The 27,261-nt window shown below is 43.2% G+C and overlaps 1 protein-coding gene across 1 annotated transcript; it reads left to right on the top strand.

Annotated features, from left to right (window-relative positions):
* The first annotated feature begins 8,050 nt into the window (after window positions 1-8,050).
* On the top strand, window positions 8,051-26,698 carry DIPK1C (divergent protein kinase domain 1C). Its single transcript, XM_066624444.1, has 4 exons — window positions 8,051-8,245; window positions 17,411-18,085; window positions 24,403-24,567; window positions 26,459-26,698. The coding sequence occupies exons 1-4, from the start codon at window positions 8,051-8,053 to the stop codon at window positions 26,696-26,698; spliced, it is 1,275 nt and encodes a 424-aa protein (XP_066480541.1).
* The last annotated feature ends 563 nt before the right edge of the window (window positions 26,699-27,261 follow it).

Below are 27,261 nucleotides of genomic sequence, written 5' to 3'. Positions count from 1 at the left end.
TAGCATCATCATGACAGTGGGGAGAGCTATACAGCCATTATGAACAACCTGCCAGTAGCACACAGAACTGTGTGCTGCGAGTCTGCCGGCAGCAAGGCCAAAACAGTCCTGCATGTGATGGACCGCCAAATGACCATCAACTGTGGTAAATCAACTGGAGAGGTGGAACAGTTCAGGGAAGGGTGGAATGGAGGCAAGGAGAGAGCAGAATGGGGCAGTGACATGGCAATGGAGGGTAGACTGCATCTAGAAAGGGGGCAGGTTTAGCAGTAGTGGCAACCTCTGAATCCAACCTCCCTTCCTGAATGTGATCCAGCAGCCTGGGTGCATATGGATCTGTGCCAGTGATTTTGCTTGCGGAGGTCCAAGTAGACCCCTCTGATTCAGAATATTAGTTCTAAATATACAAGCTCAAAAAGTGTGTTTGCATGGAAATTGTGAAGGTGGTCCTAGGTATATCCAGTAAAGTCAATGTATACTGATGAACAGAGTTCTTCAACATACTATTACATATGATAGATGTATGTGACTGTTGGACTACAGTGTGACTTGCGTAATGGAACTCTTGATGACAGCAGGGATGGAAGAAGAAAATAACATTTTTCTAAATATCTGTAATTTTGATTTCTATTCACAACTATTGATCTATACAAAGTGAAGAGATCAAACACATCTCACCAGCACTGGTAAACACATTTGTCGGCTGCTAGTCCATTTCTGAGCACAAATTAAATTGCTGGTCCTTACTTTCAAGTCCTAAATGGCTTGGAACCAAAGTACCTAAAGAACTACCTACTTTCAAATTAGCATGTCTGCCCATGAAGATCCTTCTCTTGAGACCTTCTTCCTTTGAAGAAGACTCTTTCACCTTTGGAGCCTGGTTGATTGCGATCAGAGAGACAACCTTTTCAGTTGCTGAAAAACTTGTGGACTCAGGCAGGCCTCCTGGCATCTTCTTTGATCAGATATCTTCAGATAACAGGGCTAGAAGTCCCTGTTTGGGCGCCAGATGTAGCATTGCAGTGCTACTTGGGAAGCAGCTCGAGATGCTTCTTTGGTGTGGCAGAGAAGCCATGGCAAGAATTAGACAACAGAGACAGGTTTTTAAAGAGGTGCAGAACGGCTGGAAGCAGGAGCAGGAAGGAATCAAGGGAGAAGTGAAGTGTCTCCCAGCTCCTGACCCAACTTTTTATTACGTCTCAAAACACGATATAAGGCTACGTAATAGGGAAATTTCTAAGAGGATGTTGACATTCATACTGGCTGTAACCAGCCGGCTCTCTAGCTTAACCGCAAACACATTCCTGAGATATGATTCTGTTGTTCACAGCACTGGGTTCAGAGTCATCACCAAGGCCAAGAGTTTGCTCTTGCCACGCAGGCGCAGAATGTGTTCTGCTATTGCCACATTTGCCAAGGCATTCAAAACCTAGTGCTTGTGCATGTAAATACTACATTTCTGCACCAGAAAAAAAATCTTTTTATTTATCCTGGCTTTTAACTAGCCATTCTAGTTAAAACCAACTAGCTATTCTGCTGTGGTTTTAAAATCTTCTGAAATGTGAATCATTTACCACCATGCTGATTTATTTATTGTTTTTTTTTAATGTTAATTTGTTGGGTTTTTTTTTTTTTTTTTTAATAAAGGAAACATTGAAAGATGGGCATAAATGTCTTAAATTAAACAAAAGATGCCTTCCTCAAGTCATTCTTCCTTTGCCAGCACCTTCTAAGATTAGTCCTCACTAGAGCCACATATTAAGTTAGATCCAAACTCCTGTGCCCAGGTTCTTTCCATGAATGCAGCTCATTCATGAGTGGAAGCTCTTTCTTCTTGCAAACCAAACACTTTGGATCCAACTCATTGTGGACAGACACAAAGCCAAGTTTCCCTGCAACAGTCTGAGGAGGCATCTCATTTCTGACCTTCATTTCACCAAACTGTCTGCATTCCAGTTCAGCCAAATGGTCTAGTAGTGGCTTTGCAAGTTGTGAAAATGGCAAGAAAGCTGTGACCACAAACCTTCCCCTTGGTTCCTCAGCACTAATTGCCCTGTAAGCAGATTAATTACCTAACTGTTCTGGGCTACTTTTATGTGTTTCTTTCATCTGCACTGATTTCATTCAATTGCTCTCACACCAGTAAAAATCAAGCCCACAACTCCACTTTATCCAGTTACATCTCCCACACAATATGCCCTCTAGGTCAGTGTTCTTCAACCTTGGGGTTGGGACCCCAATGGGGTCACAAAGCCTCAGTTGTGAGGTTGCGGCAAGACCACTGGACTAGAGTACCACCAGGGAAAGGGGGTGCATCTAGTGCCTTCAGGTTTTAAAATCAGGTGCCAGGGTACCCCAGACCTGCTCAAGTTCTTAGCAATTGTGCTAAAATAGCTTTCACTTGCACCAGACTTCATGGTAACTTTCTGCTCTCTGTAATCAAAATATTTTGTTACAGTGAACGGTGCTGGGAGGGCAGAGCGTGTGCAATGACGAGGATGGGAGTGGGTAGATAAGGTCCTAGGAGGAGGTCGGGATTGATGGTGTGGTCCCCAGTCTCATACTTGATTATTTATTTATATATTGGTCATGGCATGAAAAAGGTTTGAAGACCATTGCTCTAGGTAACACATATTACACTATATTTGACAGAACAAATATAGGTGCAACAGGGTCTGAAATGAGGAACATGAAACATTAAAGTAACAGCAGTTTGGACACTATGTATGTCCAAAATAAGAACAAGGGAAGAGGGATTTTAATGAGTTTTATTGAAGACAATTTTCTGCTCCTGTGAGCAGGATGTCTGAGAAGTTGGGGAAAAAACTGAGGATCATGTACAACATGTCGTGAGAATGGATGATGGCCGGATCCCAAAGGATCTCCTCTATGGAGAACTCGTGCAAGGAAAGCGCCCTACAGGTAGACCACAGCTGCGATACAAGGACATCTGCAAGAGGGATCTGAAGGCCTTAGGAGTGGACCTCAACAAGTGGGAAAGCCTGGCCTCTGAGCGGCCCGCTTGGAGGCAGGCTGTGCAGCATGGCCTTTCCCAGTTTGAAGAGACACTTGGCCAACAGTCTGAGGCTAAGAGGCAAAGAAGGAAGGCCCATAGCCAGGGAGACAGACCAGGGACAGACTGCACTTGCTCCCGTTGTGGAAGGGATTGTCACTCCCGAATTGGCCTTTTCAGCCACACTAGACGATGTCCCAAAACCACCTTTCAGAGTGGTTCACCTCTCGAGACTGAAGGTTGCCAACATGTACAACATGTGATCCTAATAGTAAGAATTCAGGATGGTTGGAAGGAAATGATAACAATCAGTGTTGCTCCATACTAAATGGAAGTTTTCGTCTGGAGATGATATTTGTAACTGGCATTCATCACTATAACAAATTGCCACATGTTTTCAGGTTCTGGCACTGCAGAGTATTGCAGATTGAATCCAGCCCCCACCATAGCCGTTCCACGGCAAACCACACTGTTTGGTTGCTCAGGATGTGGGCAAGCAGAACTGAGCCATCCTCTTCAGAACACTGTGACAGCTGACTCATGCTTTATGTGGTTAACATGTTTGTGCACTCATACTGGTGTGCTTGTTGTGTGTTCATGCATGTTTGTAAATACACACAGATATGTGCCCAGAAGTGAAAGCCAGTTACAAGTACTAGACCACTACAGGTCTAGTACTTGTTTCCCAGTGTTTGGAAGCACATCTCAGCCAAGGCTTTATGGTGTTTACAGCTGTAAATGCCAACAACTATACATTTGGATAGTGATAGTAGATGATGACTATGGACATTGTTTTGCCTTTTCCTTTAGAGTGTGACTTGGCTGGCTTGCTTTGTTTGTTTGAAGAAATTACAGTATATTCTGCCTTTTTCCCCACACTCAAAGGCACTCAAGACAACTTACAACATAAAACCAATACTAATTACATTAAAACAATACTAACAACATTAAGCATAAAAACAATTAAGGGCCCAATCCTATTTGTCCCTAGCATCGGTGCTGAGCTCCAGTGCTGGGTGTTGCAAACATGCCATCAAGCATGCCTGCGGCACCTGGAGAGGGGGGCCTTCGGCACTGAGCCTCAGCACCGTGTCAAGGAACAGCCAGCAATCCTGCAGGAAGTGAGTATTTTTGGGTGGGGGTGGACAGGGAGTAGATGGAATGGGGCAGGAGAGGGTGGGGCAGGGGAGGAACCAGCTGTGGGGGGGCGGGACCAGTGGAGCCCTGCTCCACTGAATCCTATCCCCTATGTCAGGCTGCAAAGATCAATATGGGGGCTCTGAAGTTGGCACTGCCAAAATTGCCGGCACAGACTTGAGAAGCCTTATTGCAGGACCTGGGGCCTTCCCCTGAACAGACCTCCAGCGGCCTTGGCAGTGCCATTGGATGTAGCAGTAGCCATTTTGGCGATGCTGCACCTGGCAGAGCCAGAGGAATAGGATTGGGTTGCCTAGCATTAAAACAGAACAAACCCCAGGATCACACAAACTTAAAATTCCATCTCATTGCAAATGGCTAATCCGTTATCTTCATTGAAGGTCAGTCTATGAAAACGGATGATGAGCACATGCTTGACTTTTGCTTTTGACCCTATGGTTGCGGTTTGCAGTGAAAGTGAAGCTATCAGACTATTTTTGAGAGAGAGAGAGAGAGAGAGAGAACACCACTGTGTGAGAAGGGCATTATTTAATTTTCTAAAAACCAGACAAAATCTGTTTGGCTGTGTTATAGGCAGCACAAAAAAATTCAATTTTATAGCTCCCAGGCCTAAGTGCCAATCCACATTGCTCATCAATTTTACCAGTACCAAATTGTGCTTCTTGCATTTCATGTGATCACTTTAAATACTGTTAGGATAACTGGGTTTGGTGCTGAGTAAGCATGAAGGCTGCAAATGGGATCAAAGAATGAATGAGCATGAAGAGGTTAGTAAGAGACCCTTACTCTTCAGGGGAAAAACATGGTTTGTGATAATGTTTCAACCTCTAGGGCTTCTTAGGATAGAATAGTAGAGCTTTTGTTTTCAGCTTCTCATTTCCGTCCTCCTGGCAGTCTAAGAACGCTTTAGGTCTTGTGCATCATCTGTAACATTTTAATCTTCTAGGATTTTTTCCCCCCCAGTCTCATGTATTTCAAATACCTTTAAGAAATTCCTCTAGCCCCTGCATATTCTTGTGGCTGCAGTGTCTGAGACTGTAATGTTTGTTCCAGTCTTTTCCCATCCCTGAATAAGCAAGGGAATTCCATTGCCATTGTGAGAAATGATAATTTCATTTGCATTCACAGAAGCCAGTCTTTTTGATGGCAAAAGATTTTTTTCTCTCTTAAGATTTAAGAGAATGTCTGAATGACCACACCACATATTTCTCATCTGTAGTAATTAGTTGACTTTATTCTCTGGACCCTGTTCTGGTGTGTTTAGGTTAGAAAAAGTGTGGAGAAAACCTAACACAACCCCTGCTAACAAGTTGAATCTTGCATTGCAATAATGCTGCAGAAAAATGCTACAGCTGCAGAATACTCAAGGGTTAATCTTCAGTGCAAAATTGAATACTGCTACTACTTAACATTTGGATAGTGTGCAAAGTGTTTCACCTGTATTATCTTGATGCAGTCCTTGCAATAATCCTGTGAGGTGGGTAAATATCTCCATTTTGCAGATGGGGAGGCTGAGATGGAGTGACTTGCCTAAGGCCATCAAGTGAGTTCATGGCAGAGGCAGGATGTGAATTGGAAAGGTTCTGGTTCAGCAATCTAGAATCACATAAGCAACAAAGATTCTAACACTCTAGTCAGTGGTTCCCAAACTTTTTAGCACTGGGACTCACTGAAAAAAGTGTCACTTTACCCAACTGCTCAAGCCTCTGTGGCTATAATGGTGATGGCCAGCAGTGCACACTCCCACAAGTAGCAGCCTTTGATGCACACAGCCTAATCTGCTTTGTCTGTTTTGCATCCCGACAAAAATTGGGTGTGACCCACTGTGGGAACAGTTTGGGAACCATTGCTCTAGATTAGTATTGTGGCAAGACACAATAATCTTGAAATACCAGCATATGTCCCAGGATTTATAAGGCTAGATTCACACTTAAACAGTTTTAAAACAATTGCTGCATTTCCCATGAGTATAATTCAAATGAAAAATCTACATTAACAATATAGAGTGTATATTTAAGTTGAATTTGCTTTGATCATATTTTTCATCCTGCATTGACAGTATACTCAAGTGATATCCCCCAGACTAAAAGTGATTTGTGCTGCATGTTGGGGCTGGCAAATGTACCCTAATTTGCACTTTGGCTTATTTTAATGATTTCCTGTTCAGGACATTAAATGTTTATGTTCCTGATCTAAAGATCTGTGCAAAAGAAGTATGCATAATACTAGACTACTAAATTTGGTGCTATTTTTTTAGATGAAGCATCACTCCTTAAAGACTGAGAAATGACAACCTTTGTCTATTTTTGCCTTGCAAGAAGGAATGAAGATCTGAATGGATGAAGATCTGAAAATGTTAAGGAGACAAAAAAAGCTGAGACAAGTGGACATATATGGGGACAAGGGAACATATATGGGGAGGGAGGGAAGAAAAAAATATCCCAAGAAGGAAATGATAATAAGATAGAAGGAAAAGTGAGTCAATGTGCCTTCCTAATGACTTTTAGTTATATTTACCAACTATATAAGTGGTTCCCAAACTGTGGGTCAGGACCCACTGGTGGGTTGCAACTTGATTTTTGGTGGGTCCTACAACAACCAAGCGAAGCCTCTAATGAAAAGATCAGAGGTAACTAATTGCCTCAAGCCCTGAGGCTGTTCAAAAATCAAATAACTGTTAATTGCCCTGCAAAGAGCTCAGCTCCTGCAGTTTGCAAGCACAAATGTTTGAGCATCTTTTTTTCCTGGTTATTATTACTGGTAAATAAATAATATTATTCCTTTCTACAGTAGAGCTCCTTTTTCAGTCTCATAAAGCTAAGTGAGTAACAGAGTGTCATTTTAAAAAGTGGGTCCCAGGGCTGAAAATTTTGGGAACCACTGAATTAAATGGTAATATTAATGAGAACAGGCAGCATATTGGGGCCTTAAGAGAATAAGGAAGCCTGACTCACAGCTCAATTCTATCCACACTTTCTTTGGAGTAAGCCCCATTGACTCTAATGGAACTTATTTCTGAATAGACATGCATAGGATTGGGCTGTCAGGCTGCCATCCTATCTACATTTTCCTGGGAGTAAGCCCCAATGGACACAATGGGGCTTACTTTTGAGTAGACATGCACAGGATTGGGCTGCCACCCTATCCACATTTTCCTGGGTGTAAGTCCCATTGGACACAATGGGGCTTACTTCTGAGTAGACATGCACAGGATTGGGCTTCCAAGTTGCCATCCTATGCACACTTTTCTGGGAGTAAGCCCCATTGGACACAGTAGGACTTACTTCTGAGTAGCCGTGCAGAGGCTTGGGCTGTCACTCCAGGGTGTGCGTGTGCTGATACACAAGATGCCCACGCCAAGGCAGGCGTTTGGGGTGTGTGCCTTTAAAAGTGCCAGTCAGCCCTCCAGCTTTTGGGGCGGTGGCTGTTGCCCCCCCTTTCCAAGGCTCCCCCCCCCCAGGCGCTGCTCTCGCCTGCGAAAGTTTGCTGCTCAGTGACTGTCCAGGGGAGGGAGGCGGCGGACCCGAGAAGGCGGAACTGGGTGGCTCCCCTGCCAGAGGCTGAGCTCCCCGAGCAGCCTGGAGGGCGGGCGAAGTGATGGATGCGGTGCGCGGGGCTGGTTCCTAGGCGATGCTCGCGGGGCGAGGGGCTCCGGAGGCGCGCTCGCAGCGCCGGCTGCCTGATGCTCCCTCCGGCACGGACCTGGCGTGGCGCGCACGGGATCGAGGCACGCTCCAGTCTGACCAGCCTCCCCGGTGTGGCGCTCCTGCAGGGGTTCGGGCTGCAGCCCTCTCACACTTACCTACGAGCAAGCCCCACTGACTCTAATGGGACTTACTTCTGAGTAGGCATGCCTCGGGCTGGGCTCTGAGGAGAGGGATGCCCCGCTGGAAGCGCCTGCTGAGAGCGCGGCTGGGCAGGCGATGCTCGCTCGCCTTCCTCCTCTCCTGGGCGGCGTGCTGGGCTGCAGGGGGCGCCTTCTTCATCTTCTTCCTCCTCCTTGCCCGCGGCGGCGGCAGCGTCTTCTCCGGGCGCTGCACCGATGAGCAGAGCCACAGGATCCTGGCCAGGCTGGTAGGTGTCTGTCTTGCAACACAATCCTATACATGTCTACTCAGAAGTAAGTCCCGTCGGGCTCAGTGAGTCTTACACCCAGGAAAGTGTGGATAGGGTTGCAGCCTGAGAGCCCAATCCTATGCATTAAGAAGTAAGTCCCATCAGAGTCAGTGGGGCTTACTCCCAGGAAAGTGTGGATAGGATTGCAGCCTGAGAGCCCAATCCTATGCATGTCTCCTCAGAAGTAAGTCCCGTCGGGCTCAGTGAGTCTCACACCCAGGAAAGTGTGGATAGGGTTGCAGCCTCGAGGTCCTTGCAGAGCTCACTAGTGTTCAGAAGAGGCAGGCAGAGCATCCACTCAGGATGTGGGGATTCCACTTTCTCCCTTGATCACTTGTGGATATGGGCGAGGGTTCCTTATGGGCCAAGTGGTTCCCAAACTTTAGAGCACCATGACCCGCTTTTTTAAAAAAGAACATTATCAGGACTTACTTAGGCTTGCCAGACTTTAAAAATTTTTATTAAGAAATAATTATCATTTATAAGTAATAATAACCATACAAAGATGCTCAAACATTTATCTCCTTATATTTACACATGCTTGCAAACTGCTCAGCTCCTTGGAAGGCAGTATCCTATCTTGCAGGCTGCAGCAGCTCAGCTCTTTCCAGGGTAATTATCAGCTGCAGTATCTGATTTTTGAATAGCCTCAGGACTTGAGGCAAGTAGTTATCTGATCTTTTCATCACCCATTGGTGACCCACCAAAAATCAGGCCGTGACCCACCAGTTGGTCCCGACCCACAGTTTGGGAACCACTGTAATATAGGCTGTTCTGAGGCTCAGGATAGGCAACAGCCAGAAAAGACTGGGCTAAAGTTTGAACCATATTTACTTAGTTAAACTAGCAGGTTTACTTAGAAGGAAGTTCCTCCCCTCCGCTCCAATGTTCTGTGAGGTCTGCCTCCTAGTAAGTGTATAGGATTGCAGCAATGCAGTCCTGTCATTTACTCAAAGGAGGTCCTGATGTACTTAGTTGGTGCAGGACTGCAATTTCAAGCAATCCTGTGCACACTCAACGTGTACAGGTTGGGAGTTAGTTCCTTTGAACTCAGTGGGACTTCCAGATTAACTTCCAGTAGAATTATGTTGCATGGTTGCAATCCTGTGAGTAGTGTCTTGGAATTAAACCTCTGAGTAAACATGCATAGGAAGAATGCAGGTGTGATGAATCAGAGGACAGTGGCAAGTGGGAGAAGTATGGATATATGGAAAATACCTTGTGATGGATAAAGAACTCATTTTGGAAAAGAAGAAGGGCTTTACGTTTTTGCAGGAGTTTCAAGTGGTGCTCCTCTTATATTTAGCAAGGGCACTTTCCCTCTTCAACCCAGCACAGTGTTTTCATGTGGCTTCTTGATGGTGTTTTGCATCTTTTTAGATTGTGAGCCCTTTAGGGACAGGGAGCCATTTGGTTATTTTGTCTGTAAGCCGCTTTGTGAACTGTTTAATAATAATCTTTTATCACGGAACATACCCATAGCATTACCTAATCTGCAAAATAACAGGTGCCTGCACTTTTTGTGAGTGGTGCCCTTTGCCTCAAAAACAAAATAAACCCAAAACCTTTATGGTAGATGTTGGTAGATGTTAGAAGCAAGCAGATGTTGCTTGATGTTGGGGGCTGATTCAGTGGGGAAGAAAAAGACAAGACATCTGTCTTGAGAAAGCCAGAAATGTCGGGTCACTTGCAGGGTCAGGCATGAGGGTCCATAGAAGAGGTCACCCAATTAATGCCAAACAGAAAACTTATCAGTGCAGATTCCTCTAAATCAGTGGTTCCCAAATTGTAGGTCAGGGGCCACCAGTGGGTTGCAACCCCATTTTTGGTGGGTTGCAAAATTGATAGGGAAAATGTGCTGAGCCCTATGGAAACCAAAATGGAGCAACCACCAGAATGGCCCCTAACTGGTGAATGAAGAGCTCAACAAGTGCTCCGAAAAGGTGGCCCCTCACTATAGTAAAAACTAAAAACAGAGGCTTGAGCATGAAACCATGTTTTTGTTTTTTTTTAAGTTGTGTAAAGCTAGGTGGGTCCCAACAGAGTGTCATTTTAAAAGTGGGTCCCAGTGCTAAAAAGTTTGGGAACTACTGCTCTAAATTAATGTTGTTCTGTTTATTAAATAACACACCAAGAGTCCCACCAATTCATAGGTATCCATTCTAAACGTGTGTGTAGCATATTGAGTACCTAGAACTTAACATACAAATGGAAGTCTGATAAGGAGAAGGGAATGCAGGCTGCTTACTAACAAAATATCTGTATCAATCAATCAATCAATCAACAGTATTTATATACCGCTTTTCAACTAAAAGTTCACAAAGCGGTTTACAGAGAAAAATCAAATAACTAAATGGCTCCCTGTCCCAAAAGGGCTCACAATCTAAAAAGATGCAAATGAATACCAGCAGACAGCCACTAGAACAGACAGTGCTGGGGTGAGGTGGGCCAGTTACTCTCCCCCTGCTAAAAAGAGGAGCACCCACTTGAAAAAGTGCCTCTTACCCAATTAGCAGGGTAAATGACCTGCATGAAATACCCATTGGAAGTTGACCCCAGGGTTAATCAAAGTAAAAGTGACTTGTACAACTTCTAGTGGAAGTGTGAATTTCAGTAAGGTTAGCTTGGCATTAGAAAGACTGACAGCCCAATCCTACCCAAGTCCCCCCCCCCCACCAACGTGGCCTCACCAAGAACAGACACTGTATCTGTGGGGGGGGGCTATCCAGGAGTAAGTGAAGTTTTGTTCGCTTATGCTAGGGAGAGCCTCCACCACTGCCTTGGGTCTCCTCAGATCTATGCCTGCTGTTTAGCAGTAATAGACGTGTAATGGTGGCAGTAAGGAAGATGGACAGAATCAAGATAGCAGCACATGCAAGTGCTGCTGATACTGCCCAAAGTCTGCCTTCCTCCCCCACCTCCGCCCTGTCCAGGATGACCCCCGTTTCTCCACTTCACACCTCATTCTACTCCTGTTGCAATTGCACTTAGCTGTGCTGTTCTGGCAGCAGGTCTGTCTGCAGCAGCGTACTCAAGATGGCCACTGTCGGTAAGCACATGTGTGGCCACTGGAGGCCATTTTACAACAGTGGAACTCTGTTCCTCTGTCATAAACCTACGCATACCCTGGCCCAATCCTGGATAGGACAGGGTCATGAAACAGACACGCATGTCTACTCGAAGTTAGTCCCATTATATTCATTTGGGCTTGCTCCCAGGAAAGAGTATAGAATTGCAACCTTACAGCCTAGTGCTAATTAACTTTTCAATGCTGGTGCACCTATACCAATGGAGCATGTGGGGGGGGGGCAGTCACAGAAGCCTCCTCAAAGTAAGATAGTGTTTGTTCCCTTATCTCGGGGCTGCATTGAAGTTTCATCAGTGCTGAAAAGTTGGTTAGGATTGGGCTGACACTTTTTGTTTTGGTGAATCAGATGATTAAGATTTCTATAATGATGTGTGGTGTGGGCAAAGTGAACAGAGATATTTTCTTTTCCTAACTAGGACATGGTTACTCCAACAAACTGATGGGGTCAAGACAGATAAAAGAAAGTACTTATGCATAACACACAATTTACCCATGGAATTCACTGTCACAAGATGTGAATGGAAAGACAAGATGGCATGAAAAGGGAATTAGAAAAATTCATGGGAGCAAGGTTTACAAATGGTTATTAGCCACGACCGTTAAATGAAACCTCTGTTTTCAGAGGCAGTATACCAGTGAATACCAGTCACTTTTAAGGGGTGACAATGGAAGGGTTTTTTTTTTTTTTACCTTCATTCCTTGTTTGTGAGGTTCCTAGAGAGAATATATATATATATACACATAATCACACACACACACACACACACACACACACACACACACACACACACCCACAAGTAACCACTACAACAGATATTATAAGTAACTGTACATTAAAATCCTGTGCTAACATGCCAAGTGTGGGAAAATGCCACAATGGTATTTGAACAATTCTAGATCTTTCCAGGCAATTAAAAAAAAAACACTCAAAAACATGTGGAATGGTCAGTCAAACGTATGCACCTTTAAGTCCAATTAATATCATTGGAATATATTAAGCATGCATTTATTTCTGTTCCATATATTTCAGTGGGAGAAAAAAAAAGTGTGTAATCTTTCTTATTGAAATCAGTGGGACTTAAAAGTGCTTTCACTTGGCTGGGTCATTTTTTTTTTTTTTTGCACTACCCTTATACTAGCCCTGTCCAGAGCTAGCAGCACAATATCTCATCCATGGATAATGACTAGCTCATCTATTAACCTTCTTGCAGGGAGTGGCTGTAATTCTGTTCACTGTTTCTTTTTCTAAATCAGAGCTGATGCATGCTTTAGAACCAGTGTACGCAAACTTGACAAGTAAAACAGATTGACATTGTGTTCTATGGTGTTGTGGAATTAAAATAAGCAATGGTTTACAATAAGGGCATCCCTTAAAAATGGGCATCTGCAATCCTGATTGCACCTGGAATCCTATTTTCCACCACTGTAACAAAACAGCATTTCATTACGCTACTGTGACATGCTGTCACAATTTTATGCCATCCCTGGCCATGCCATCCTTTTTCTCCACTCTCCCATGCCTTACTTAATGGACTGCTTTCCATTTCCCTGTGCTAAATTGTGGTCTGTAGCTGGTCAAGAATCAGTCTTTTGAGTAGAGACTAATTAATAGGGAATGACTGAATGCTTGATGTCATGAATAGGAGATTTGTGAATGTGCTGGCACACAAGGCATTGGAAAACAAGTAGTCCATGCTGATGGAGTTTTTGCCTGTGCTTTGGGAAAAAAGGGGGCAGCCAAGCTGCTGATTAAGGGAAACAGGCAGCTTGCTTGCAAAGCATTTGCTTGCCACGATGACTGCATTTTACACCTTCTAGGCAGCAGTTACTGTCAATTAAAGAAGACAAAGTATTCAACTGCTTGGTGTATCTGATAAAACATCCTGAAAACAGGCACAAAAGCAGCATCTGTATTTCCAACCAGTTTTTCAAGGCAGTTTGGTTGAGTTTGGCTGGTCAGCTACAATGTCTGTACACATCTCTTCTTCACTGTGATGAAAGAAAAGAATTTATTGCTTTGGACTAGCTGGAGAAAGACCTTCACTTTATTGTCTGTGATGTATCATGATTTAAGACATGCCAATGCGTTTATATAGTGGAAAAGTTATTCCAACACTCTGTTCACTTACTGCCAGAAAGTACTGCCTTTTGTAAGTGTAAGGAAAAGATAAAAATTGCTTGCTGGACTTTTACTATCTCCTCTCACTCAAAAAAGCATAGATTGCCCAGGCAACAAAGCCTTTAGACAAGAGTCCTCAGACATTAATTTTGTGGCTTGAACTTACAAATGTTTTTAGACCAAAATACTGTATACAGTATGTGCTTTGTGATTTGAAAATCCACCACAAGGAATCATTGAATAGAATGGACTAATTACAAAGCTAAATTATTTGGTTTTTGAAACAGCTTTTGTTAAGTGGGATAGAAACCTTAATGGAAATTAAATAATCTATTATGGTCGCAAGCTATTGATGACTATAAATCTCCCCGTGTTCTGCATAATAAACTAAGACAAATTATGCACATGCAGCAGCCTTGCCAACTTCTTGGAAAAAGCATCAGGACTGAGTTCTTTTTCTCCAACAGGCAGCTGTGAAGGTTGGATACCTCTGAGATACTGAATTATTTTCCATTTCCTCCAGAGCTGTGCTGGAGGTCCAATATAATTCGGGAGTACCAAATACAGTGTTAGGAACAGCATTTATTTCACATTTTATACATTTTCATACTGCCCTTCTTCCAAAGAGCTCAGGGCTGTTTACACAGCTGCTCCCCTCCTTTTGCCCTCACAACAACCCTGTGAGGTAGGTGAGGCTGAGAGAAAATGACTGGCCCAAGGTCACCCAGGAAGCTTTGTGGCTGAGGGGGGATTTGAACCTGGATCATCCAGGTCTAAATCTACCTCCCAAACCACTACACCACTCTGGCTCTCTATAATAATTTACATTATTTCTTTTGGTCTGTATCTTAACTTGGATTCCAGAAACAGAAATGTTATTTACAGCCTTATCTACAAACTGGTTAAGCCGGAGTAGTGCACTTGGATTTCAGTCAGTTCGGTCTTATTGACTTTGAAGGGGCTAAATTGTCTTAAATCCATAGACCCCAATGTCATTGGTTGTCTGTTCACCCATGGCAAAATGGTTCTGTGTGTTTGTCGCCAAGTCCTGAAATCAGTTAAGCAAATTAAGTGCTTGGAAATTTAGATTATTTATGTAAAAGGATTGCAGTCTTTATTTACTTCTGAGTTTTTGGTAATGCCATACATGGTTACGCAGTTGTCAGAGGCTTACAAAAATATTGGTCACCAGAAAGGAGTATCATAACTTATAAAAATGGAAATGCTGCATTACTTTAGCACACAGTTCCGTTGTGGGTATTCTGAAATTTAGCTAACTCTGTTATTTTGTATATACTGCTTGCATCAGTGAATGGCTTCCAGCAAAATTGGTGTTCCTATTTAAATTCAATGTCTGAGTATCTTTACAGAGGTTTTTACAGGCAGAAATAAAGTGGCTTTTTAAGTCATATGCTTTCCCCATTGCATTATTTTCATCCTTTTGGTTTTGCCACAGACGTTCATGACCTTAAGAGACCTCTGTGACTCTGGAGACTAGTAAACTATGCAGATTTGTTCCTGGAAAATTCTGGGGCCACGTCTCACAATTTAAAAAAAAACAACTTTGGAAGCCCACTTAATTGATATTCACAGACTGTGATGGATGTATATAACATTACAAATGGTGGGGGGACTACACAAAGAAGGAATGTTTATTTAATCTTTCCTGTAATACCTGAATCGCAGGATGTGGGGGTCTAACACATTCCAGAAGTTCAAGACAAAGAAGTTCATTTTTACTCCATTGCTGAACTTTGGAATTTGCTAAAGTAAGACATTATGATGACCAGTATTATACCAGGATTTAGATAACTCTGGTGGGGATGAGGGATGTCTATTAATTTTATTAAATTACATTTTACATACTGTGGCTGTTTACTGAATGTTCATGTGCTGGTTAGCTTATAGTAGTGCTATAATTGAGGCTACTTACAGAACCTGGAGAAATTGGACAGCTTTCTGAAGCCCAGATACTGATGTGGGTTGTGGGATGGGGCGGGTTCTTCTATGTCTTGCTGGTCTGTTGTCTTGCCGTGAAGGGGATGGAACTAGATAGAATGCTTGACATGCTGTCTCTTACTGATTCTTGGTTATCTGAAGGAAAAGTGGCATGTACATAATGATCTAGCATCCTCTGTGGGATGGGTCAAACCAGCTAGGGGCACCCATGAAAGAACCTTGGGAGCAACAATTCCATGTGGAGACACCATTTATGAGTTGTGGGTTATGTGAAAACCAGCATGCAAGTCTTCAGAGATGGTTCCAGGCGATTTGGCAACTGGAGCAGAAAATCCAAATGTTGTACTCCACAGTGGCCAAAATATTTTAGAAAAAAAAAGCAACTGGAACTGGAGGGCTCAGACATGCTATAGATTTTGTGCACTTCGTACCTTTCCTGCAGAGTCCAAAGCCAGTAGGATGAAAACTGCCCTGGAATTGGTGAGCTGGCTGTAGGGGTATGAGACATGAGGTATCCATAGAGCTTGCCTTTTCTGGGAACCAGACCGAATAGACAAAGAACTCATTGGCTGGATAGATGTGAGGTGGGAAATGAAGACAGAAGTTGGTATCAAGCCACTTATCCAGCTGTTTTGGTTTTTTGCCTCCTCAGAGTCCTTCTACCCTAGCCCACATCAGTAATAATCTACTCCAGAGGTTTGTCCAGAATAGACTTTGCAGCTGCAATTCTGGAAGATCTGAATGGACACAGTTATGCAGACTGCCCGCACGCCTAGAAATGGAGGGATGGAAACAATTATGGGTGGAAAAAGGGATCGGCAGGGGAAATCCTTTTATTTATTTCTTGCATCTGAGATGACCGCATAACTACAGAGTAGCAACGTCTTTTTCAGTTTTTCAGTCATGAGCTGTAAAATCCACAAGCCACAGGAATTTCCTTATACATATCTAATGCATGTGTATCTTTTGACAGGGAAGTCAGGTGATGTAACTAACAGGTTATGATTGACCTTGCAGTAGAAACACGTCTTTTTCTAAAACACATTTTAAAATCCTGCATATGTTCAACTTGACAGATAACAACTGATCTCGCTCTACCACACTCCAGAGTGAAGCTGGTTGGGATTCACATTTACTTTCCTTCCTTGTAAAGTTTCTGCCGTGAATAAACAGGAGTTTGCCCGCTGACTTCAGTGTGATTGTGCATTGCAGTTGGTCCTACAGAGTACAGTAATTTCATGACCTTATGGCATCCCGTCAGCAAACTTCCGTGCATGCCTTGCCCCTGTTTTTATGATATATGCAGAACTGCTTTTCATCACAGTATGCAATGCTATACTTTTTTCCTAGTTTAACTGTGGCAGAAAGAAGCGGGGGTTTTGAAGCTGAGGTCTCCAGCTTGCTCTCAGCGTGCTTGTTTGAACCCTTAACTGCAAGGGCACAGAGAGAAAACACCAGACCGAAAACAGTGAGACACAGTTTTCTGGAGCTTTACAGGCTGTAACGTGTGGCAGGGGAAGTAGAAGAGGATGTTTAAAGGTGCAAGTTCATGCTGCCCCTGTAGCACTCATTGGCATGGAGGCTGCTAGTATTTGAACCCAGAACCGCATATGCAGAGCAAAAACATAAGGCCTAACTAGTAAGCCATGATTTTTGGGTCTTTGTCAACTGTCCAGTTTATGATTACCCCCCACCACCACCAACGCCATGCCTAAATCAAACAGCCATAGTATTCTGGGCCTTCAGACTGGTCTGTTCGGCAGGAAAGGCAAATGGTAAATACAGGCATGATTCCCCACACATCTGCTTCCCTTCCTTTCTGTGTGCTCCTTTTGCATGTGCTACAAAGAAAGGAAAAATGGATTCAGGGTCTTCAACTGGCTTCTCTTCTGCACTCTGCAAGTGACTGAAAATTGTGGCTTTCTGCTATCAATTGTTTGTTTCCATCTTTCTCTAGTGCTTTGACTACAGAAAAGGAGCTTTGACAGGTGACCTTTGTGAAGACTTGTGTGTGGCGCAGAAGTTGATCTACAAACGCTGCCTTTATTATGACCGAGGTAAAAAGGTCATCCAAGCTGACTGGAGAGGCCGCCCAGTGATTTTGAAATCAAAAAATGAAATATTTTCCAGCTATCAGCGCCTTGGCTTGCTGGAGGAAATGGACTCGCAGGGTATTCCAGAGGCTGAACTACTTCTGATGGTAGCTTTGGAGATTAAAAACGTTCTAGGTTTGGAACTACCTAATAACACTATGGGGCCTTTGTGGACTAGGAGAGGACCACATTGGAAAGCACAGTTGGCCAGTATGTGGTCCTTACTTCAACAAGAAGAATATATTTATTTTAGTGTCTTACAAGACTTTAGTAAACATGTCCTAAGGGTCATTGGCTCTTGTGGCCATTTTTACGCTGTAGAGTATCTGACTGCTGGACATGCCTGGCACAAAACTCTCTTTTCTGTGGAGGAAGCTGTTGGTGCCTCTTTCTCTGGGATTGACAGCAAGACTAAGGCCATAATGGAAATTGCAATCAGCTTCCTTGATATGGTCAATCATTTTGACAATGACTTTTCTCACCGGCTCCATCTCTGTGACATCAAACCAGAAAATTTTGCTATCAGAAATGATTTGACGGTAAGTTTGACCTTCAGTTTGGTAAGTTGCAACCCAGTCTTATGCATATTTACCCAGATATTCTATTGTATTCAGTAGGGATTATGTGTGTTTAAAATAGTGCTAAATGTGTGTTTAAATAGCGCTACTTATTTATGTTTCACTGTCAAAACGAAATGGTACTTTACTAAAGAATGGTACTGTGGGGCCACACGTTCCTGCTTATTAGGCCTGCTGCCTAGTTCATTGAGGGCCTGTGCATGCATGCTTTCTTAATAGTAATAGTTCAATAGTAGATTGATCTTGGTTGTCACTGACAAAGGTGATCTCTCTCACTGCTTCATTGACTGAGGGCCTGGTCCTATCCAACTTTCCATCACAGATGCAGCTGCAGTGCAGACCCCAAGTAGAGGAATAAATGTTCCCTTACCTTGAGGAGGCCTCTGTAACTGGCCCAAGCCTCACTGCAAGATGCAGCGCATTCCCCATTGGCACAGCTGCAACAGTGCTGCTAAGTTGGATATGATTGGGCCCTTGGTCTCTCAACCTTTAGGGAGTCCTGAGGAGGATAAGGTGGGAGAACAGATGAGTAGAGACCAAGTAATGTTCAATTCATATTAAAACAACCAAAAAGAGGTCTTCTTCACTGTCATCACATTTTCAAAGTACTGTGTTGCAGATATTCCAGTTGTTGTTGATTGACCTCTAAAACCGGACTCTCTTCACTTGACATGGTGTGCTACACCTGCTTTACCATCAGAATCACTTTTATAGGCATGTGTCTCGCCAGGGTCAGCCCATGATAGCGCTGTGATGTGGCTCATGTCAAACAGCAGGCAGTGGGCAGCAGTGAACAGACTCGAAGCCCAATCCAGTACAGATTCCCCCATCCTGATGCAGTGGTGCCAGTGTGGCTTGCGGTGCATTCCATAGGGGAATTTTGCAGGCTGGAGGTCTCCTCAAGGTAAAGGGACATTTGTCGCTTCAGGGAAGGCCCCAGCCAATGCAATAGGTCTACTCAGACCCACCCCAGCAAAATCGCTGGTGCAAGGCTGAGTTTATCCATGTTGGTGGATCTGACCCAGGAAGGGGGATAGGATACAGCACGCACCAGTGCCGCTGATCATGCTCCCCTCCCGGGCCTGATCATATTTTGCCCCACTTCATACATTCAGTTGAATTCAGATCAAGTTAATTTCTTCCTGTAGAATAGAAGTAAAATGTGTTCATTAACACAGCTGCCAACAGAATCAGTATTTATTAACTATGCGCATACAACTTCACACTTGAATGTGCTGAGCAAAGGTTAAGCACGTTATGTAGTAACTTATAGGAGTAGGAGTATTTTTATTCTCCATTGTGAAGTTTATTCAGGTGCATAATTGGAACCTAAGGGAATGAGTGGGAAGGAACAAGAAACCACCAGAAAGTGTGAGTTATGAAGTGGAAGAGAATGGATCTGCTTGCCATATGTAGAGTCTGATTCAGCTTCAGCTACCCCCTCATGTACTCCTGAGGCTCAGTGGTAGAGCAGATGCTTTGCATACAGAAAGCCCCAGGCTCAATCCCTGGTGTCTCTAGATGGCTTTGGGAAAGACTCTTGATTGAAACCTTAGAGAGTCACTGCCAGTCAATGTGGGCTGTACTGATCTAAATTGATCATTTGATTCTAAAGAAGGCAACTTTATATGAGTGTGTTTCTGGTTAACACAGGAGACTGGACACTTGACTGACAGACTGTATTTATAGCACATGAAGTGTTCAACCATTTTTTGTTTCCTTTGTCTAAGCAGCCCTGGGTGTATATTGCTATATACTCTTCAGAGGCTGACCCAAGTTTGCATGAAAACCTTCTAAACTCCATCTTTTGCTTTTACAAGATGCAGACTGCTGGAGAACCTATAACACATCTCAACTCCCTTCCCCCACCCTTTGCTTACTATCTAGCCCCATGGTTTGCAAACCTTTTAGCATCAGGACCCACCTAAAAAAAGTTTCACTTTACTGGCAGCTCAGGGCTCTGCGGCTCTAACGGTGATTGAGCAGCAGCTTCCCCCAAGTAGCAGGTTGTTTAACCTTTGATGCGCATAGCCTAATCTACTTTGTAAGTTTCGCAACCCATCAAAAATGGGGATGTGACCCACTGGTGGGCCACAGACCCACAGTTTGGAAACTGATGATCTAGCCCAGTGTTTCTCAAACTGTGGGTCGTAAACCAATTTCAGGTGGGTCCCCATTCAGTTCAATATTTTATTTTTAATATATTAGACTTGATGCTGCCATGGTATGTGACTGCATTTGGGGAAATGTTACAGACCTGTACTTTTAACAAGCTACTATGTATATTTTAACAACAATAGTAAATGGGACTTACTCCTGGGTAAGTGTGGGTACGATTGCAGGCATTCTTAACATTGTTTAAAATGTTTCTGCTTGATGATGTCACTTCCGGTCATGACATCACTTCCAGTGGGTCCTGACAGATTCTCATTCTAAAAAGTGGGTCCCGGAGCTAAATGTGTGAGAACCACTGATCTAGCCTGATTAAGAATCCTCAGATTCAACAGCTTTCTGTTTTGATATCATGTTATTATTTGGTTGGTCCTAATAAAGACATTACCCTATTTTGGAAAATGTCCATTGTAAAAGCTGGCCCACATAATATTTGGCTTATGCAAGATCTGGCCCAACTACATGTATTCTAACAATGAAAAAGCAGCAGATGGAAACATTTTCCAATGGAATCTTTTTTACAACAGAGAAATTCTAAGAGGTTACAGTGCACTGCAGACTTTGTTAAAAGCCAGATCAATTTCTGATATTGCCTGTCTGAACTTGTGAAACGCCCCAGGGTGTGTCAGTCTTCTAAAGCTTTCACAGAAACCTAGAAAACGCTTGGAGCAATATGTTGTGTTCAGGCTTCTCTAGATCTAAGGAGAAAGGAGAGGGCCATTTGAAATTCAAGGGGACTTTCACCCTGTCACTCAGACCGCTTTGATTTGTAAGCTGCCTTCTCTTCCACCTCTCCCCCTTAATGTTATGATTTTTCAAGTGAAAAGAGTGCTCACAAAAGAGAGCTGCATTGACAGCTTGGAGGCTAGAATTTGCAACTCATACTATCCACAGAATGAACGTAAATTTGGCAGGCAGGTATTAGCAGCAGTATCCACAAGTACTCAGAGTTCATGCGTTGCTTCAGTGCTGCTTCTCTGCCTCTCTGCCAGTGACCCACATGTGGTTTAGAAGTGAAACAGTATGGAGCATTGGGCAATGGCAGCAAATATACAGCGAAGACCTATAAAGTATGTATTTATATGTATGTGCACCAAGAAAGGGAAGGCTGGGAATTTTGCATCAGAAAGCTATTATAAATGAGAAAGTACAAATCCATATCTATGGGAATGCTCTGTGAGATACAGTGGCTGGGACCAATAAGGCTGTAGTGAAAGAGGGATATTTAGGATCTAAAATTGACAGGGAGCTGGTACCCATCATGGGAACCATAATGAATGGTGAGCCAACTCATGTAGGTGAGTGAAAACAGGATGCCCTTTTTGTTGACATTTTATTGGAAGTGAGCAAACTTCCAAACAGTTTGATGTCAAGACTGAGAAGGGAACAGAGCCAGATAAATTAATTGGCAGGAGATTTGGAACAGATAAAAGAAAGCACCACAGACACCCGCCTATAAGCCAATCCCACAGATAAGTCGAGGGCAGGTTTTGAGCCAAAATTCATGGAATTTTCTATGACCCTCGGATAAGTCAGGGTTAAACTTAGGGGGGTGTCTGACTATAGTTTTGTCTGATTTTACCCCAGGCCAGATCCTGAAAAATAACCTACCACTAATTGTTACCTAAGAACTGTAGTCTCTAATTTATTAAAAACATAGTAAAATATCATAAGATACATTTTTATTCTTTTTAAATTCTGGTCTTCACCTTTTTGTGAACACTATCAGAGTAAGTGCACTGTAAACAACATACCAGTAAAACAGTGGTTCCCAACCTGGTATTCATGTACTCCCAGGGACACTCAACAGGACCTTTAGGGGTACTTGAAAAAGAATGGAATAATGGCAGAAAAAGGCAGGTCATGCTCCAGAATGCCTTGCAAGGACCAGCAAGGCAGGAAGGGAGGTAGCTAGTTGGTTGTGAAAGCCCCACCAGTAGCTAGTTTTTGGTCATCAATTCATGTATGAACCAGTGATTGAAAACCAGCACAGTAAAAAAAAAACCTGAAACATAATATGGAAAGTGATCAATCGCCCAGAATTTCTCAGGACACTTCTGGTGCAAAACAGTGCAAAGGCAGAGTCTTCTATTCTTCAAACAGATAAAAAGTGAAAACATTGTGATAAATACATGAAGTCTGGGCTTTCATATAGAGGAGATGAGGGCTTGTATTATTCCTGACAAACATTTTGCTAATATGAAGGGTACAATTTATGGAAATGGGCTGCCAAGGGATATGCAAGTGAAAAAGGTTGGCAACCACTGCAGGAGAACCATGCATCAAATCCACCTTTAAGGTGTCTGGTGTGTTAAGCCAGAAGCTCTACATACAACATACAACCCATAACACATAACTGAGAGTGTGCTATTCAGTTCACAGCAGAGATGCAGCTGCATATATTTGCTACCCTTTTTACTCAGAAGTAGATCCACTGCTTTCCATGGGTGTTATTCTTAAATAATGGTGCACTGAATTGTAGCCTGGGATTTTGTTTCAAATGGAAAGGAAGATCCCATCCTGTTGTTGAAAAAAACAGACCTCTGCCAAATGCATGCATTTGCAAAAAGGAATGGAGGAGAATAAAAGGTTAAATTTGGCTGGAATTTCCCAGGAAAGTTACTAAAGAAACAAATGAGCCTGCTTGAGCAGGAAAGGAAACTTTTCAGAGTCCAAAGGCTCTGCCCTCTGACTCAGAGATAAGGCAAAGTGATAATTTGAGATTGATTACTTGGCAGAAGTTTTACTTGGCAAAAATTTTACATACTATAGGCAAGTATCTATGGTAGTTCCCCCCCCCCCCGCAATATTTAATTCATTTAAGGAATTCACTGTTGTAAGATGTAGTGAGGGCCACTAGCTTAGAAGGCTCTCAAAAGGGGATTAGATAAATACAGGACAAAAAGGTAGCCCACTGAGTTCCAGCTGCTAGGAGACAATAGCAGGATAGGTTTTGCTTTCTGGCTCTGGTTTTAGGTTTCCTGGAAGTATCTGGTGAGCCATTGTTGGAAGCAGAATGATGGACTAGAATCTAGATCAAACCTTGATCTGATACAGCAGGGCTCCTTATGTTTTTATGTACTGAATCTGCTTGCTGCATACAATTTGGGAGAATAGTGTGAAGAAGAGAACAATGCAGTTCTTTCTGATAGCCTTACAGAGCCACCCTGCCCCACTACTTAGACAGGCAGGTTTGGCTGCCCACTCAGTGGACGCATGCCAGTGTCAGTAGGTGGACTAGCTGCTTCGGACATGAAGAATGAACCGAATCCACAAGAGCATATAGCTGGTTAAAAATGGCATTGCAAACAAAAGACAGCGGCAGGAAAATATCCCTACAGCTTTTTTAGGCTGTATACTAAGCCAATACTTTGGTGGGGTTAGAAGTGTCCAAAAAGAAGGAAAGCTATGCATAAAAACTAGGGAGTGGGGAAACAGGGCATTCAGCACAAATATAAAGCAGCTTCACAGGTTCATAGAATGAAGTAAACTTCAGCCACTTGGTGTAAGATGGTTCTTGAAACTTTCTTCGGGGTGCAATGCTCAGTATTGGCAATAGTTGTCAATATGGAATCCAGAGTGTGGCAGATATTGTGATAGAATTAATTTGACATAGAAGAATACAACCTTGTGTATGAACCCTGAGAGAGAAGATGCAATAAGAATTATTTGAAATGTTTCTGTGGAGTGACAGCTTGGTGAGTTCAGTAGACCAGGAACAACCTTTTCTTGGTTCCTGGGTTTGGGGAGAAGTGCTCAAGAGTGAGGCTTTAGGACAAAAGAAACAGAACTGCCATCAGAGAGATGACTATCTTCGCTAAGGAGAATGAAACAAAATGATTCTGAGGGTAGAATTTCCTCATGTATCTCACAGAACATCTTACCTGCTTCTGTCATAAGAATCAGCGATTGCCACTACAGCTCTATTTTTGGCACGAGCGCTGCTGAGCTAGGCAGCCAAAACTCTTCCACTTGTAATTTCTAATTTTCTCTTGGGCTTATCCTGGAAAGCAGGAGTCAGCAGTCTGAGGACTTAGAAACAATGAGGACAGAAAGTGGCAATTCCTCTGCGTATAGCACCTTGAATGCATTGCTGTGTTTTGCAGGTGGTCGCTATAGATGTAGATATGGCTTTTTTTGAACCAAAAATGAGAGACATCCTTGAGCAGAATTGCACTGGAGATGAAGACTGTAATTTTTTTGATTGCTTCTCAAAGTGCGACCTGAGGAGCCGAAAATGTGGAGCAGAGAGAGCCAATAACAACCTGCAAGTAAGTGGCTACAGGTTTATTTGTCTACAACTGGATGCATGTCTCTGCCTTAAAAGATACTTTTTTCACATTTTTATACCGCCCTTCCTCCAAAGAGCTCAGGGCAGTGTATACAGCTGCTCCCCTTCTTTTGTCCTCACAACAACCTTGTGAGGCTGAGAGAAAGTGTCACCCAGGAAGCTTCATGGCTGAGGGGAGATTTGAACCTGGATCTTCCAGGTCTAAGTCCACCTCCCAAACCACTACACCACCCTAGCTCTCAGGGTAACCCATTACCATTAGATAACCCATTACTGTGCAAATTAAAATGAATGATCCCATTATGGTCATTAGGACATGTGCAGAGATGCATGCTCATGATTGCAGTCACAAGTGGCATCCTCTGCGTATGAAGAAATTCTGACAGATGCACCACAGAAGCCCTATTTTGACCTTCCCTTACGGAGGCAAGTAAGAACACACTGCCAAGCCCCACCTCTGTGCTCCCAAGCTCCCTTCTCTGGATAGCCTTCTACATTCCAACCATAGGACTGCGTGACTTGCAGTTCCTGCTCCACACTGTGTGTTCCCATGCAATGTGGAATAGAAAACATGAGGAAGCAAAGATACCCAGTATCTTCCCTCTGGGAAGTTCTAAACTGGACGTTTTTGTTTGGATGTTACTAACGGCCTAATCCAACATAATTGCCCTGGTGTCAATGCAGTAGTGCCAATAGGATGTGAACTGCGTTAGGTGGGAGAATTTTAAGTTCTGGAAGCCTCCTCGAAGTAAGAGAATATTTGGGACAAGTCCAAATGGACCCAGATAGGTGGATCAAGGCTGGGGGGGGGGGGGGTTGGATATCAGCAGAGCCAATGCTGCCAATAACTGTCCCCTTCCCACCCTAGGCACACACTCCCCCTCAGCCTTCTTACTATTGGTCATTTTCTGATCATGCTGTTTGTTCTCTTTTCTTGTTTCTTTGATATTTTTATAGTGCCTGATGGTTTTTTAAAAATGTCAGACAACCCAGTTCGAGGCAGGTATCAAAAGTAATTTCCATCGTGTTCAATGCAACCTACTTGCAGGAAAGAATGCACTGGGTTGTAGCTTTATTATTTTTTTTTACTGTAATTTCAAATCTGTGATCAACCCTGAGTTGTAGAGAAAAGATTTGAATCTTTTAAAATAAATATTGGCGCTCCTGTGCCCAAGCAGATAAAGAGTTAATTATGTGTCTCTAACTGCTGTCTAATCTCCTCTGTGGAGATTTAACCACAGGGCATGGAAATTGTCACCATGTTCTGTAACCAGGTGGGCTAGTTAGTAGAATACACTGCTGGGTGTATCACTGATTTGATCCCATACAGTGACCATGTTCTTGTTTGTTTGTTGATTGATTGCAAGTCAGATGCTCTCTGCTACTGTTTGCTTTCGGTTTAGTAAGCTGGCTAGATCATATGGATTCCTCAGTCCAAATGGGTCAGGTCATCAATTTCTATAAATTGTCTGTGGAACTCCTTGCCACAGGATGTGGTGATGGCATCTGGCCTGGATGTTTTTAAAAGAGGATTGGACAAATTTCTGGAGAAGTTCATCACAGGCTACAAGCCATGATGTGTAATGTGCAAACTCCTGATTTTAGAAGTGGGCTACCTCAGAATGCTAGATGCAAGGGAGGACGCCAGGGTGCAGGTGTCATGTTGTCTTGTGTGCTCCCTGAGGCATTTGGTGGGCCACTGTGAGATGCAGGAAGCTGGACTGGATGGGCCTTTGGTCTGATCCAGCAGGACTCTTCTTATAAAAAGTATTTTGTGTGAAGATCTTATCCTCAAATGTGGTGGAATGGAAGACCTTGTACACCAACTACTGTTTCTTGAAGACAGAGCTGTTTTTTTCCCTTTTCCATAGGTCATCTGTGATAAAATATTTCGCCCTTGGTTCTCTCTCAATCTCAGAGGATCTGCAGTCTCCTTTCCCCTGCAGCTACAGTTACAGAAAGCAGTGCATGAATGTGCGGATCCGACCACCAAGGTTATTACCCATCATCAGAGGACTTCTCCAGATTCTCTTTCTGAGTTATACCAGTTGCTTCGCGCCAGCCAAAAGGAACTTCAGACATCGGGCAGCTACACTCGTATCCACCAATAATTACGATTCAATGAAAAATACTCCCTCCTTTTTATTGCTTCTATTCAACTGCAGTAATTTCAAATTATTGACTTTTTATTGTACTTTTGAAAACCGTGATTGAAGACAGAGTGTGTATATTATTAACACTCTCTAAAATGAAAAATTGTTTCTTTGGACTTTGTTTCTTGCTTCGTTCCCAAACACATGCTGTTTTCCCCTGCTGATATTTTGCATTATGTTGTTTATCTAAAAACAGCAGCACCCGTCCAGACTAATATCTGACCTGAGGCTGGAAAAGCATTTGAATTTCAAAAGCACTTTAGAAAGAGAAAAATAGACCCGCTTAGCAAAATTAATTCTAGTTTTAAAATGCGGGGTGGGGGCAGAATGACATCTATTTAATGTTTTATTCAGCAGAGACTGTGGAACCAAGATCTTTGTGAGTGAGAAAATAAGTATTTGGATGAAGAGCAGTTTTTCAACAAATTTTGCCCCATTGTATTGTGTTTCTGGCTGCTAAAATACTATAAGCCAAAATACTCAGGTTAACACTAGCAGTCCCACTGAATGCAGTGAAACTG

This window comes from Tiliqua scincoides, chromosome 4, assembly GCF_035046505.1.
Source record: "Tiliqua scincoides isolate rTilSci1 chromosome 4, rTilSci1.hap2, whole genome shotgun sequence".
Lineage (NCBI taxonomy): Eukaryota > Metazoa > Chordata > Lepidosauria > Squamata > Scincidae > Tiliqua > Tiliqua scincoides.
The sequence above is the reverse complement of the archived record's forward strand: the minus strand, read 5'-3'. Positions and strand labels throughout refer to the sequence as shown.